Raw genomic sequence first — 15,970 nt, 5'->3', positions numbered from 1 at the left:
CTCCTGGCTTGGCTGAAGCAGAGAGCTTGGGCCAAGGCTAGCCCACCCACCCTGCAAGGGCGGGGGCGGTTTGCAGAGGAGGTGCAAAGCATCCTAGGATGCTGGGGGACTGCGAGTTAACTTGAATCTAGAGGGGATCTGGGATATTTCAGTATACCAGTTTAACTTACATCAGTTAAGTCTGATACCACATCTGTCCAGATGTACTTTAAACCAGTATTGGACATTTTCAAAGCAGTTTGTCCAGCGAGCTTCTGTTGCGTTACAGATCTGAACTGGTTTCCGATCACTTATACTGGTTTTGGTGTCATTTCTGCCCCTAGACTTGGAAACAGTAAGATTTGATGGAAGTTTGGGGGAAGATATGCCATATTTATTTGAATATAAGATGAGGGTTTTTTTCCTTAATCATCATGGGGTAAAAGTGCCTCGTCTTACATTTGTATACAAGGATTATAAATTTTCCACATACAGAATTTAGTTATTGGGAGAGGTCCTCTTATATTTGAGTAATTGTTATAGATAAAGTGGAATATAACAACTAGCTCCAGGTTACACAGGGAAGTCTGCACAAGCAGCCTGGCATTGGCTTGAGACTGTCCCGTTCTGAACCTATCATGATCTATTGCCACTCAAACCTGTCACGATTGCAGAGCAGTAAGTTGCATATAGACAGCCGGGCAGCAGGGGAAAGGGAGATTACTCCTTGCCTCCGGCAGCTGCTTGCTGTTGGGGTGGGCTCTGCCACTGGAACCTGGGCATGGACAATATCCCCTTGCCTTGGTAGCAGCGAAATCCTGGGCTCTGCTCTGGGATCATGTCAAAAAAGTATAATTTTGAATATAAGGGAGCAAGGAAAAGTGAAGTGAAGGAAGTGATAGTAAATTCATTATTAGTCAGAGAATCTTCACTGTGCAGATATGCAAAAGGGAACCATTCTCACACTTCATTGATTTTTATGTGACTTTACCCAGAGGTGTGACTAATGGGTTGAATTAATACTATATAGAACTATGTATTTTAAAGAAATACAAATAAAATACCCTATAGTTTGTTGATTTAAGTAGAAAGAGTATTTATAAGCTAAAGTATAAATCTTAATGTGAAACTTCAGCAAAGTACACATATAATAAAATATGTATTTATCGGTGCACTTATTCATACCATCCATATCCACAGACAGTTGGTATATACATAAACATTTGTGGTAAATGCACAAACAGTAGGCTATGCCACATGATCATTAGAAAGAAATAGCTTTGGCTTTATGAAAGCTTTTCTAGCCATCATTTGAAAATAGTGAAATAACTGTCTAACTTATGGTCTTAGGTAGACAATTTAGCATTAACTGTTTTTCCTAAGCCTGCTACCACAAATCCATCACAGAAGCTATGATACTTAGGGTATACTCAGTACCACTTCATGTTGGACCTGATGGTTTTCAATGCTGTATGTGAAGGAAGATTCTCTTAGGACACCTAAACATGTGTTGGACCTCTGCTCTGACATGTGCTAATTAGCATGATAAATTGAGTCTGCTGAGAGTCTGCTGGAGCGTGCTAATTAGCGTGCTCCAGCAGCCTCCACGTGACGTGTATTCAGCATCCCTGCATCTCAAAATGGTGGTGGGGGTGCCTTAACTAAAACTCGTTGAATGAACTTTAGTTAAAGCACCCCCACCAGCATTTTGAAGCATGGGATGTTGAATACATGTGATGCTGTGTGTGCTTTAATTAGAGCCACTCCAGTTAAAGTGCCCCCCAGCCCCCACAGCCCTGGAGCAGGTATGTAGATGCCCTTAGAGCCTAACTCTGTTTTCCTTAGACTGTGATCCATTACTTGCTTAGGGGTTTTTCCGTAACAGGTATCTGTTCTGGTAAGATGTAGTACTATCAAAGCAAAGGAACTGCAGGACTTGTTTTCAGCCTTCCATTCCAAGATGCTAAATCTTCCTGTCTGGTCCTTCAACCATTTTTCTGAGGTCTCAAGATGCTTTTTGTTTGTTCTTATTTTCATTAAAATACAAGCATGTTATAGCTATTTTCTGTTGAACAGGAATTTTAAAAATCTCTTTAAATATATTAGTCAGAGAAGAAACAGCCAGATCGATCTGTAGTACATTAGTAATCACCTTCAACCTGTGCCATTTCTTGTCACATTCAAAACTGTTACTCCATAGTACAAAAAGACATTGTAAGTATACGTTCGGACCACAATACTCCCCTAATTCTGTGGCTGTAATGGTGGAAAGTTGGCTTTAGCTGCTCTGCCTATGATTCCTCTTGTGGAAAAGGAGTACCCAAAAATTATACACCCTGCATATCATATGATCATAAGTAAAATTTTTAAAACCAAGTTTCTGTTTTATAATAATTCATTTTTATTGGTGTTTGGGTTAAAAGTTAAACTTATAGTGTAAATTTACAGTGTTGAACAAGAAAGGGCAGGGATAAAGAACTATTCCAACTGATGGAGCTAAAAAAACACCTTTCAGTTAATTTTGTCCTGGAATATTAGGCTGGTGGATTGGACAGCCTTGTGGAGATTGGTAAAGTGGTTCAATTCCACTCAGGCAGAGAAGGGAACTGAACCTGGGCACTCTAAGCACTGATCTTCCGGATGAAGAGTGAGAATTGTAAGCTGCTTTCCCCCACTTCACCAACCATTCATTTAAAAAATTGAAACAAAATGTTTCATTTGACATAGAAAAAATGCTTTCTATTTCAGTAAGAAAAAATGAACAATTTTAAATGACTCAGCCCAATCCAATTGTTGTTGTTGTTGTTCAGTCCATCTGCCTAATTGAAAATTTAATTACCAGTATTACCACAGCTCTAATCCACACTGGTGGAAGACAAGTGGCCCCCAAGTCATTTTTATCACCGGCAGTGAATGAAGTATGAATTTTATTCCTTATATTGGGGAACAATGAAATGAGTTATAAAACCAATGGTGCAGCTTTATAGCGTTCACAGTAACAACATTTTTAAGTGAAGTGACAGTAATGTGCAGTATAGAGTAACAGTATTAAAATAAATGCATTGTATATGCATAAATACAGATCACTGTAGTTACTACATATATTGTAATATTTAAAATTATTGTGAAATGATGTGAGGGGTCTGAGATAAACCTAGTAAAAGCTCTGAATTTCTGTTAAGGATTAAAAATCTAAAAGATAGACACAACAGGTCCTAGTAGGATAACATAATGGGGCACCCTGTAGTGCTCAACTATTAAAGGTTTAATCCTTCATTATGAATTTTCTTGCTTTTGTATATTTGTCTCAGACGCTTAAAATAATGTTGTCATGGAATTTTGGATTAATGTTTTTACATAATTTACTGTAATTACATCATTTTTCTGGCTTTTTTTTTCTTAATCCACCAACTGCCTCCAGTTTCAGAATCTCAGCAAAATGACCCATAAACTGTTATACAATGATTGTGAAATTGAAGCATCACTCCACCTTTAAAATACTTTGGAAAAGTTATGATAGGCAAGGGCTTTTAGAAAGCCAACTTTTCTTCAGTCAGGTTAATAAGATTTAAGTTTTTTCTTTATCAGTAAGAAGGAAAGTGGCCTAGTTCATAAAAATTGCCCTTGTAAGCATATAGAGAATATCTTTTTCATTAAAAAACCCTGAATTTTAAAGTTTTCCATAATTAAAACATGTTTTGTAAACATTGTATGCATATTTCATATGTGAAGGTCACCAAGTGAAGCAAATCTGGTCTTGTCAAACTTACTCTGCTTCTTTCTGCATTATGATACATCCCATTCTTTGGACAGTGCTCAGCAAACATGCCATTGTTGAATATTTTATATCTTTCACTTCAGTATCTGTTTCTCTGCGTTGTTGACTGCCCACTACATCCCACATTTGGCAGAATGGGAAGAATTATTCTGCAACATGTATTCACCCTAACCTCATAACTATAACATCAACAAACACTGAGTTAGCATTTTAATTCACACTTTTTGGGTGCTTTACAATTGTGTGGGTGAAGATGATTGCTATTGTTAAAATGTAAGCGCTGCTCCTTTTCAGTCTCTGTTTTTTCTATTTTTGTGAACAATTTCCTGACTTTTTAAATGTGAAAAGGATAAACAAAAATCCGTTATTTAGAAGTACTTGCTGGACAACAGCAGAATATCCTGAAGTGAGGCAGATGTGGGAAATTTTCAGGCTAGAAGTGTAACTGAAAAATTATTCTTTTATAAGAATAAACAGGACTTCTAACTTTTATGTGATTGCAGAATTTGTCTTATGATCTAGGGATTTTATCTCTTAACTCCAAACCATTCTAAGATTGCTAGCGTATTATGAAAGTAATGGGGGTGTCATCTTGATTCTTCTTTATTTGCTTGGTATGGGGAAAAATAGAGAGCTCTAGAAGTTTCCTTTTGTTTTACAAAGAGTGACTGAAGTTGTCTATTGCATCTAATAAAAAGGAAAAATTGCAAAGATATTAGGGGAACAATGGGATGAGGGAATAGGAGAGAAAAGGGAGTATTCTCCACTTTCATCCTTTTCTTCTTTTTCCCTTCTTAGCTCCACGTATGTTTTTCTATATAATTTTAATTATTTCTAAGAGCCACCAAATACTTCCCAAATTGAAATATCCTGCAGTGACTTTTCCTGTTCAGTCCTACAGAATCAGTGTTAAGATTGGCATCTCTCTTTGAAAATTTTTGTAGTGTCTTAACAGGATATGCAATTCCATACGTTGTTGAAGCACATCTCAGGAAGCAATGGAGAAGGAAAAAAGGAACAAAAGTCAAACTACTATTTAGGTGATGTTCATGGGCGGATCTGAGAGAGGAGTGTTCCATGCAAGTGTATTGAGCTCTTTGAACTTGCAGCTGGTTGTCTCAGGCTTTTGCGGTAGCCACTGCTACAGAGTCCAGGGGGCTAGTACTGCTGCTGTTCACTCCACTTTTCTGCTGCCTCCATATTTGGCACCCTCTTCCCCATGTCAAATTTGGAGGCAGCAGAAAAGTAGGGAGTGAACAGTGGTTGTACTCATGCCCTGGGCTCTAGAGCTGTGTGGAAGCAGTGGCTCCAGTAAGAGCCTGCACTAACTAGCATGCATGTATGCATGAACCAGTTAAAGGGGCAGGATCTGACCCTGGTAAAATTCATTATGAACTGATTGAGCTGGAGCTGTGTGCAAATTGAAACAACAACAACAGAAAGATCAGGACATGCAAGAGAATGAACCAGTGAAAATGGGAATGGATTTAAAGGCTCAGGCTGTAACTTTATTAACTTAAACATTCACAGAAAAAAGGCAGAACATGGTGCACATTAGAGACTAACTGGTTCAGAAAGGTCTTGGTTCTGATTGTTAATTACTCTCACTGTTAAAAAAACATATCTTATTATTATATAAATTTGTCCAACTATTAGCTTCCCTATATTGGATCTCATGACCAGAGATCCTGGTTTTATCTGATTTTAAAAAAATCCTCAATTTATGGATTAAAATTGTAACCCCAAAACCACATTTATCCGTATTTCAGATTCCACATGAAACACCACTATATGTGTGCGTATATATATATATAGTGGTATTTCATTTTAATCATGGGAAAATGTGGATTTGGGGATAATTTTTTAATCCAAAAATTGGGGATTTTTTTTTAAATTAGAGAAAACCAGGATCTCTACTCATTACTTCCTCTAGAGTGAAAACCAATTTGGTTTCAGAAGTGACCTCTTCAGGTAGACATTGTAGACTGCAATTAAATCAGCTCTTTTATTTTTGGATAAGCTAAATAGATATGAATTGTTTTATTCACTCACTATAATACATTATTTCCACACTTTGAATTATATTTGTAGCTCCTTTTAGATACCTTGCTATAAGAGAGGAAGTTAGCCATGTTAGTTTGAAGCCAGGTAAAAGGTAAGTCAGGGTAGAAGCTTAAAGCACCCGATGAAGTAGGTTGTTGCCTATGAAAGCTTATTTCTCTATGACCCAGTTACTCTTTAAGCGTGAGTATAAGTCTTCTCCATATCTGGTCTACAATCATGCAGCTTAGTTTTAGCTGTGTGATTGTAGCCCAGGAGCATCATGGACAGGTGTTTGCCAGTGCCAGGAGCCAGACAGGGAAGTAAGTAACTTGGGCTGGAGGACAGGACCGGGGAGAGGAATGGCAGGTCTAGGGGCATGTGGCAGGTCTGCAGGGGAGAGATGGTGGGTCTGGGGGGGACAGGGAGGAGGCAGGGGGTTGTCCAGATGGGTAAGGGGGGACTCAGGTGGCTAAAAATAGCCCAGTCAGGGTCAGAATGGTAGGAAAAGTGCAGCCTTGGGGCTAGAATGAGCAGCTGGGATTTCCCAGCCCCACAACTGCACTCCTGATGTGCGCAGACATTTTCTGGGTCAAGTTGATCTATTCCCAATCTAAGTACACAGTAGATGAACTAACTTTTAGATTAGGCCCACCATTTTCGGCCTGATTTACACCTGCCCCCCTGTCCTCTGAATATCTGTACAGATTGACTTGACCATAGTTAGGTCAATCTAAATGTAACAACTACACATACACTAATGTGCTACCATGCCCTGCCTTCTGTTACTTGTAACAGAGAGTAGACTGGTAATGGTTTCACTGTACAGAGGTAATATGCCCTCTTTACTCTTACTTAATATTCCTCTGCTTATATGTCTAAGGTCTGCTTTCTCTCTTTTATCCACAGGATCATATTTGGAGCGCATGTAAAATTGGTTATTTCCTGTGGTTTTTAACAGTTGTCTGTGTGACCTCTTTTCATAGACAGGGACACAATCCCCAGCCTTATTAGTCTTTTGTATTTCTTTATTCCTAGATATACAAGTATAAATCTATATTCCTTTCATTACCCTGTGTTAAAATATATATTGTTCACCTTATCTAGGCCAGTCTCTAGAATTAATTTGTCTTCCCCTTTTTGTCATCTGCAAATTTTATCAGCAGTTATTTTATATTTTCTTCCAGGTCATTCATAAACTATTGAATAACATTTTGCTGCAAATAGATCCCAGTATAATTCTACTCCTCCTTCCCCACCAAAACTTCCCTGTTTACAGTAACTTTCTGCTATCTTATCAGTTACCATTTTAAAAATCTATTTAAATGAGCTAAATAATTTTTGCATAATGGTGTTTTTTATCAGAAAGTTGTACAGGAGTGTCAAATTACCTATCAGAAAGCTAACTATATTATGTCTTTTTTCATGAAATCTTATATCTTCAAAAAACAGTAATGAATTTGGATGACAAACCTAAATTCTTATAAAATCCTGTTAAATTGTCATTAATTATACTCACCTTTTAAATTATCATTGATTATGTCTTAAATCAGCCAATCCATAATTTTGCACAGGACTGATAACTAATCCACTAATATTTTGCATGGAAGATCATTTATTCCATTTGTTCTTTTTAATAATTGCACAACATTGGCCTTTTCAGTTCTTCGAAACTTCCCAAAGGTGCCAAGATTAGTTAAAAGTTAACATTAATGGCCCTGAGAATTCCTTGTCTATTTTCGAATACTCTTGGGCACACAGTATCTAGTCCTCCAGTTTTTAAAACGTTTAATTTTAATAACTTTCTATAGCATTTAACTCTAATTAAACATTTTAACATTTAACCTAATGGTGATTGCTATTTAAATAAAAGAAATAATAAGTGAGGGATTAGAAGAATGTGTATGAAGGTTATAAACAAAATATTCTCTGATTATTTAGTTCTACACAAGTCTTATCCTGGTATATATTTATGCAAGTTATTTAGTAGTTAAATGCAATTTTTAGTTTGATAAATGTACAATGTAGACAGCATAGATAGTAGAGCTAAATCGTCAGTAATTGTTTGGTTTTTTTAGTTTTGGGGGGTTTTTTTGGAAAATAAGAACCTTGGTTTGTTAAAGAGTATCTAATACCTGTTTGTAATTCATAAATAAAATGATGACTTTTATTTATTTATTTGGATTACTAGTTTGTATCTTTGGCTCTTCATGATCTATCTTTTCACCTAGCACCTCACCATGGTATCCAAACAAATAATCAGCATTTCATAGAAAAAAAAATAAAATCTGTAATACAGTGAATTTCCTCTCCAAAAAATAATAAAGCTTTATCCTATCGCATAATAGCCTATCAAAAGAAATATGATATTCCCCATTTAATCCCACCTGCTGAGAAGAAAACTGGAGTGGACTAGCGCGTTAAATTAAAAAAAAGAAAAAACCTGAAACTTTGTAGGTGGTTTAATATGATCTAATTCACATGCACAGTCTTGTGCAGACTAGTCCAAGCATAGTAATATATATAACAAAGGGAGTGTCTATGGTGATTTCAACAGAACTGGAACCAGAGTACACCTGCCAGCCAATTATCATGGTTACAGCAGTCTTATAGCAGGGTGAGCATGCAATATAATATACTTCCCTACAAGGATTCAGGTTTATATTGTGCAAAATTCATTATCAACAATAAATAAACATCAAAAGTAAGATATTAAGCATAAAAATATATGTTAATATGATATGTCAATATGAGTCTTTTTTCATTCCACTCTTAAATAGTAAGTTTAAAATGTAAACTTAAAGTCTATTCAGAAAAATGCTGTGTGATCTGTTGTGGTATGTTCTTAATCTGGACTTGTTTATTTGACCATAGGAGCCTTTCACCACGTTTTTTCTTAATGCAAATGATGGAAAATTTGACCATCCAGATCGAACATTTTCTTCAGTAGCAAGATCTTGGAGAAATAGCCAAAGAGACACTTCAGATGTGAAGGTAGGTTTACTACTATGTACATTAAATAACAGTAAGTGGATGTTTTATGCTTATATAACATAGAAATGTTGTTCAGGGATGTTCATTTCTGGTGTGCTTTGTTGTTTAGGAGCACAAAAAGTTTTTGTGTTTAGTACTATTACATTTAAAAGTAGTATATATAATACATTAGGCAGAAAGTGGTTGTTAGCAACCATCATTGCCATCATAGAAAACAATAAAAGATTCTTTGAAGTTGAATAGTTAAAAGGTGTTTTCTTTCTACCAAAAAAAATCTAATCTAATTTAGTTCAGATAATCAGGAGATGGAGAAAAGCCCAATAAATTGTTCTTTCCTGCTGTTAACTCAATATTTGGCCCATTCCATAAAACACAGCAGGAATTGGATTTGACCTTAAAGTGTCATATTGTTATAGCTTGCCTAGCTCTGGGTTTGCATTGCCTGGGGCAATTAATAAAGCATTAATGACAAGACCCATTTAAAATGTAGGCTTTTCTGTAGAGCTTTAGCTTTTACTTGACTGTGCCTCAGGATATTATGCAACAATACACATTAGATTAAGCCAACATCTACACAATATACAGAAACAGCCGGAGAGCAAAGTAATTTTGCTGTTGTTATTACTTACCTATTGTTAAATACAAAGGGTTATTGTACATATACATGGGATGTTATGAAAAATAAAACAATATCTTGTCATATTTTGAACAATATGATTTTTTCCTGATTCTCATTTCTGTAGTAATAAGGTTGCCTTCAAAGTCTGGAGTCTCCAATAAGAACTGTGCATTCTTCTCTTGTTTAAAAAGATAGTTTTAAAATAAGTGTATATTGTTTTATTCCTGTCACACATATTATTAAATGTCAGAAGGAAGGGAACCTTACCGTAAGCATCTGATTTAATCTGACCAAAAAAAGGACCAATAAAGTTGCTCTTCTGTTTTTAGTCAGGACTCTCTTTCTGCCTTAATGTTAGAGGAGTTTGTACAGTCTGTACCTGCTCTTTGTTCTGTAGCATCTTGATAAAACAGCATTCTTTATGGACTGGATTTCCACCCTAACCTGTGGCAGGAAATACTTTTTTTAAAGGAAGAAATACTAAACTAATTAGTTCCTTCTACTACACTGTAATTATGTGGGTTCCATTGGAACTCAGTGAAATTGTACATCTTGTCCCAGTTACACTTATAGTGACAAAGAATGGAGTGAAGTGCTGATTGGATAGGGGGAGGTACACACATCAGCTTCTGATGTATGTAATATAGGTTTTCTACACATCTGAAATGTCTACAAGTTTTGATTTTTACTTTTTACCTAATCCTAGTCTACTTTTACTGAGTCTTTAAATATGTCACTTTGCAGTCACATTCCTTATCTTCTGTCAATAATTTTGGGCAAGTGATTTAGTTTCTTTGCTTCAGTTTCCCTTCCAGTGATTGTGGTACCTACAATGACTTGGAGACCTGAAACATGTTGGAGTTAGAAATACAGAAAAAAGTGGTGTTCTGAAATATTCATTAGTACCTGCCTATTAATTTGATGACTACCATAATTAAATAGATGTTGGTATCCTGTTGACAGCAGGAGCAGTGTATGTAATTTAATTTGATACCTCACCTACCCACTTTCCATTTAGTTATCTGTTCACAAAGTTCAAGCAAAACCTTTGTTGTGCTTTGAGGTGAAGATTACTTCACAGTGTTTCAGAGACTACTGTGGTGGAGAACCACTCAAGTTATTCAGTCTTTTCCAGTCTGGCTATCACCCAGCTATGGAAGATATCCTTCCATCAGACTATCATAGAACAAATGATTTCCATAATGTCAGCACCATATAATGGGTTTGCATTGCACGTAATGCACATGAGGCTATGTCTAGGACTTTGGCATGTGGCAAGAGTTGCCTGACTGCTCCAAAATACATTTCTGCAGTTGTACATTACATCTGGCATGTGAAGCCCTAACAGTTTTTACATGAATAGCAAGAATTCTAATTTTCTAACATATAGAAAACATAATGCAGCTGCAAAAGAGTGTTTGTTTGTTTGTTTACCACCTAAAATGTCATGGATTCACACAGAAATGTATCTGTGCAATTTTCAAATGAAAGACAAATGGAAATTATATGAATAAAACCTCATTAATGTTTTGAAAATATAATGTTTTGCATTCCATTTTTCATCCTACTATTAATTCTTTATTTTGTTTCCAGTAACTTTTACAATTAAGCCAGTTATTATACCAGCTTTATGAAAAAGTAGTATTAATGCTTATGCCAAATAGTTCTTGTGTACTTTTGCTACATTTTGGAAAACATATTTATGTCTTATTAAATTTTATATATATATATATCATTCCTTGTTAAATAATGTTCAACATTCACTTCTGGAGGAGGAAGCCTGAAGACTGTCCAGATCAACAGGGTGGTTACAAGCCTAGCAGTATAATAGGCCAACATATCAGAGTATCAGAGTTCCATCTGATGTTCTCTGTTTTTCTTCCAGTTCTGTGACATATACCTCATGTTGATAAAGAAGAGGTGTTTTTATATTTTATATACATACTGGTTAATATAATTCTTCAGTGTTTACATTGCTGGGGTATTCATTACTAGAAATATGTACACAAACGAGGGCGTTCTAGGAAGAACAGCAAAAAAAGGAGCTGGATAGGTTGATTACAGGAGAAGATAAAAATAAATGTGCATGCTCTGGCTAAGTGCTATCCAAAAGGAGGATGTGATATGGTATACCAACACTCTTAGAGAGGGAGGAATTGTTTATCACAGAACAAAGAGATACAGCTAAGAATAATCAGATGAAATTTTTAAAAGGATAATTTAGACAATGTAACATGAAAACTTACTGAGCAGGGACATTTGTTTGGTTGTAGATCAGTTTCTCAAGGAAAGCAGAAAAACTTCTTACTTAGGATTCTTATAGTTAGACTGCAAAGAACTAGAAAGTATATAGTAGAGACAATCATGAATTGGCAAGAGGATGAACTAGTTGACCCTCTAGGCCCTTTTCATCGCTAAAGTCTTGTGTTTCTTAGTAATAAATCAAGAATGGGTATAGCAGCTAATTGTTGCTGTTGTTTGTAGCTTAAGATACTAATGAACTACATTTCTCAGTGCCATGACATCAGGGCCAACTTCTCCCTGAGGCCTTAAAGTTCATTCTACAAGATGAAAGGAAAAGAAACTATTCTTAATGCTAGAACTGTCCCATTTCTTGAGATCTAATGTGCTGCTGCTTGGAATACTTAATACATTTTTGCCCATTTGAATCACATACTCTTGCAAGATTCTTAATCTCTAATATAGATTGTTAGCGCTGTTGTAACATTCTGACAATGCTGATTTTAGTCTTTAAACATTGGATAGGGTTACAGTTGAAGAGCCTATTTTGAAAGAAAACTAAATTGAATACAAAATGGAGATCCATTTTTAGCTACCTGATAAATTCTAATCCATATATGATAAATCTGAAAGTAATTGAAACGAAAGTGAGAGCAACTAGATATAGAGCGGTTACCTTATGGATATGAGAGAGACTACCTAATGAATAATTACAATGGTAAAGATCACAGAGTCCTTAAAAATAAAGTGTAACATCCTTAAAATTGAATAGAATTATGTGCGGTATACATTGTACATATAGTCAGTAAAATACCTGAATGTTCTTAAGTTTTTTTGTTGGTCTAATGAAAGACCTGGATCTTGAAATAAGTTATGATAGAAAAGCAAACTTTGAATTAAAACTGTTTTGATAGTATTTTGAGGTTTATTTGGAGAGAGAAAATGAATGAGCTAATCTTTTTATTTGTGAATTTTGGTTTGTAATATTAAATTCCTAAGCAGCAGAAACAAACTCCACAGCATTACTCTGCTCAATTGTTTCACCTCCAACCTTAATATGTGTCTTCTAAAAAAACCCAGTTTTTTTAGTACACTGTTAAAATAATGATAAACAGGCAGCTGGCATTTGCATGTATTATTTTGAAGAACTGCAGTTGTCTTCCTCTCCTTCTCAATCTCTGCCCACCCTCCCCTCTTTCCATCTGTGTGTATGCGCATACATGTGCATTCAGTGTCTTCACAAGCTTAATTTTTTCACATTTAGATAATGAAAATAAGGTTGTGGTAATCTGAGCCATCCAGAAAAGCATGCAGTAATTTCCATTTAATGCTACCTCACAGATCATGGCATAGAGTACAACACCTTTGAAAAACATAATCAGAGAATTATGTGCAATAGATGATTAAAGTTTTACTTACATGTTTTTGTTCAGTATTTTTATGCTGTTTGGGTTCATTTTCAAAAAGACTCATTCACCTGTATTGAATAGAACAGAATTAATACAGTATGGCTATATTAGCATGGTAGCACACAAGGGAGAACCTAGATAAAATAGTTTATTTTATTGTGTCTCCCTTTATTAATGTCGACCTTCTCCTGTGGTAATCAGTACAAGCTGGAAGAAGAATGACTGTTAGTAGGGTGACCTTTCAGGAAACAAGTCACCCGGAAATGACCATAACTTGGCCAGTCAGCTTTCACATCTTTTTTTTCCCCCCTCCTTCCACTCCCCCCTCCAGTTTTTGGTAACATTGACATCTAAAGAATCTGCTGTTCAGGCACTAATCTTTCCTAATGCCTCTCAAACTTGTTATGTTACTTTTTGAATAAAGCATGTAGATGTCAGAAAAGGTAGCTATGACATAGTGTCATTAAGGTGACATAGTGTAAATTAATATAGTTAATGGAGGTACTCATGACTGACTCAATGGTCCAATATGAGGCTTTTATGGAATTAATGGATACCAGGGGATCAACCTTTTGGGGGAAAAAAGAAAGAAAGAAAAAACAAGAAATGGCAGCTTTAAAACCTTGCAGTGAATTATATTAGAAAAGTGAAAACGTCTGTGTTGGATTTGATTTCACTGGGAGACCATAAAATGGTATATTCTTAGCAAAACATATTAAACTGAAATGTCAGATTTGATGCAAGTGGTATACAATTATGATAGTGTTAATAGTGGTCTTCTATCACCCCAAGACATATTTTTAAAGTTTAATTTCTCAGCAGCTTGGATTTGTCACAAGCTTATAAATTAGAAAACGTGTTTTGGGATGTTTCCTCATACAGAGACACCATACATATAATACTATTAACTATACCTTGGGGTTTTAGAATAGCTATTAAAATAAACTAGAGATCACATTTACAGACATGAAATGTCTATTATAATATTCATTTAACCATTTTTTTACACCCCTTGGTAGTTTTACTGAATCATTCTTCATTTGAGATGAGCCAAGCTGCAAGGGCTGCTTGAAAGGTAGCTGACTATTAAATGATAGAAAGCTAACCTGTCTTATTAGAAGTGTGACTGAAAGGGGAGCAGAGGAGGTTACCAGCTTGTGAAATGTCAAGGAGAACTAGACAGAAATTACTGCAAATGGATTTAGATCACTAGAATCCCCAGTTTTATTAACTCTTTGAACTTTATTGTTGTATGAAATTACACATGACATGTTATACAGTCTGAAAGACTTATTTGGACTCTTTGATACATTTTGGCAATAGCAAAGAAGCCAGTAAATATCACTATACAAAATTATACTTAGGTTGAACACAATACAATAACATATATTTAAAGTAAAAAAACCTTTAATAGCTGCCTTTTTTGTTTAATATTTATTATTTATGTCACTTTTCTCTGCATTTGCCCATTTTATACCTACAGGCTGGCACAGGTTTTAAGGATGCTTTTTGTGTTACAATATAGAAGGTATCCCATTTTCTGTTGAGATGTGTAGACTCTTGTGCTGTTCAAAGTGGCTGGAACTTAATCAGATAATTCTTTGAGATTTGGCTTTCTCTCATTTTTTTCATGCTGAAAATGATGTTTTTTCTGAAAACAGTTTCTCAACCACATCTGTTTCAAACAGTTAAATACTTCATAGCTTGAACAAGCAGCTTGCTTAGAGAAAGTATTGACAGACACAAGTTCCTGGGGTAACTAGACTAGTAGGTCCCAGCTTCTGGTATGCATACTATACTGATACTTCAGATCCTGTTACTGGTATTCTGAGATTTTCTTGCTGTTACTATGTTAATGATGAGCTTTTTCAGCAGCGGTTCTCTTCCAATGTGCAGAAACTGGAATTTGTGGTAGTCCATGTTTTGTGGCGAGTTGTAGAACACATATACATGAACAAGAAATTAGAGACACTGGCTGGAATAGCTAAGGTATTAGTTTCTGTAATACAACCTATGAAGTCAGTGGAAGATGGTCATTTTAGTATTTCTGCAGGGCTAGGGAATTACACATAAACTGGTACAAGTGATCAGTGAGGATCTGCATTTTCTGTTTGCCACAGGAAAATGTGGATGTTTTCCGTTTAAAGAGAAAAACATGGATTTTCCCCTTTTAAGGAGAAAAGCCCAGATTTTTTTTCCTTTAAAAGAGAAAATCACAGTGCCCTTGTGCCTGGTGCCCCTCACTTCTGACCCACAGCTCTGCTGGTGCCTGTCATTCCCAACCCACAGCTTCCTGGGCCCTACCAGTGCCCCTCACTCCCCACACACAGCCTGCCTGTGGGCTCAGGGCTTCCCGCCCTGCTGCCTTCTCCTTGGGGCCTCCACAGCCCAGCAGGCAGGACCTGCTGCAAGAGGGCAGACCTAGGCAGAAAAGTGGGTCCTAGTTGTTGGCTTTTCTCCTTTAAAGGAGAAAAAATGTGGAAAATGGCAGCTTTCCCTTTGCAGGTAGATAGAGTTCCAGCCTACAGGGGGCACCACATACATGTGTGCTGGATTGAGGCCCCCACAGTAAGGTAGGGAAGGAATAGGGCAGGGCATTGTGTGGGGGCCTGGGGCTAGGAAGGGAATGTGCAACCCTAGGGCCTAGCCAGGGTGTAGGAAAGAACCACGGGCAGCTCATCCAGGAGATGGTGAGGAGGCTAGCTCCCTACCACTGTGCGCACTTCTGGGGGGAGGAAATGGGGGAGAGGCACATGCCCTCCTAGATCTGTGCATGGGGCGGGGACAGATATGTGCTGCCTACTGCAGGCTCAGTGTTCCCTGTCCTGCTGCTCTTCCCCTGGGACCTCTGCAGCCCGGTGGGCAGGACCCAGTACAGGTAGCATTTAATTTTAATCACAGACAAATGTG

General features: G+C 36.6%; 1 protein-coding gene across 1 annotated transcript in view; it reads left to right on the top strand.

Annotated features, from left to right (window-relative positions):
* LOC109306591 (neurobeachin) overlaps window positions 1–15,970 on the top strand; it is a 529,566-nt gene that overhangs the window by 429,156 nt on the left and 84,440 nt on the right. The window contains exon 24 of the mRNA XM_019530077.1: window positions 8,672–8,791. Within this exon, the coding sequence (XP_019385622.1) occupies window positions 8,672–8,791 (120 nt within the window). The remainder of the gene's footprint in view (window positions 1–8,671; window positions 8,792–15,970) is intronic.

Source organism: Crocodylus porosus, unplaced genomic scaffold (genome assembly GCF_001723895.1).
Source record: "Crocodylus porosus isolate Cpor-Errol unplaced genomic scaffold, CroPor_comp1, whole genome shotgun sequence".
NCBI lineage: Eukaryota > Metazoa > Chordata > Crocodylia > Crocodylidae > Crocodylus > Crocodylus porosus.
The sequence above is the reverse complement of the archived record's forward strand: the minus strand, read 5'-3'. Positions and strand labels throughout refer to the sequence as shown.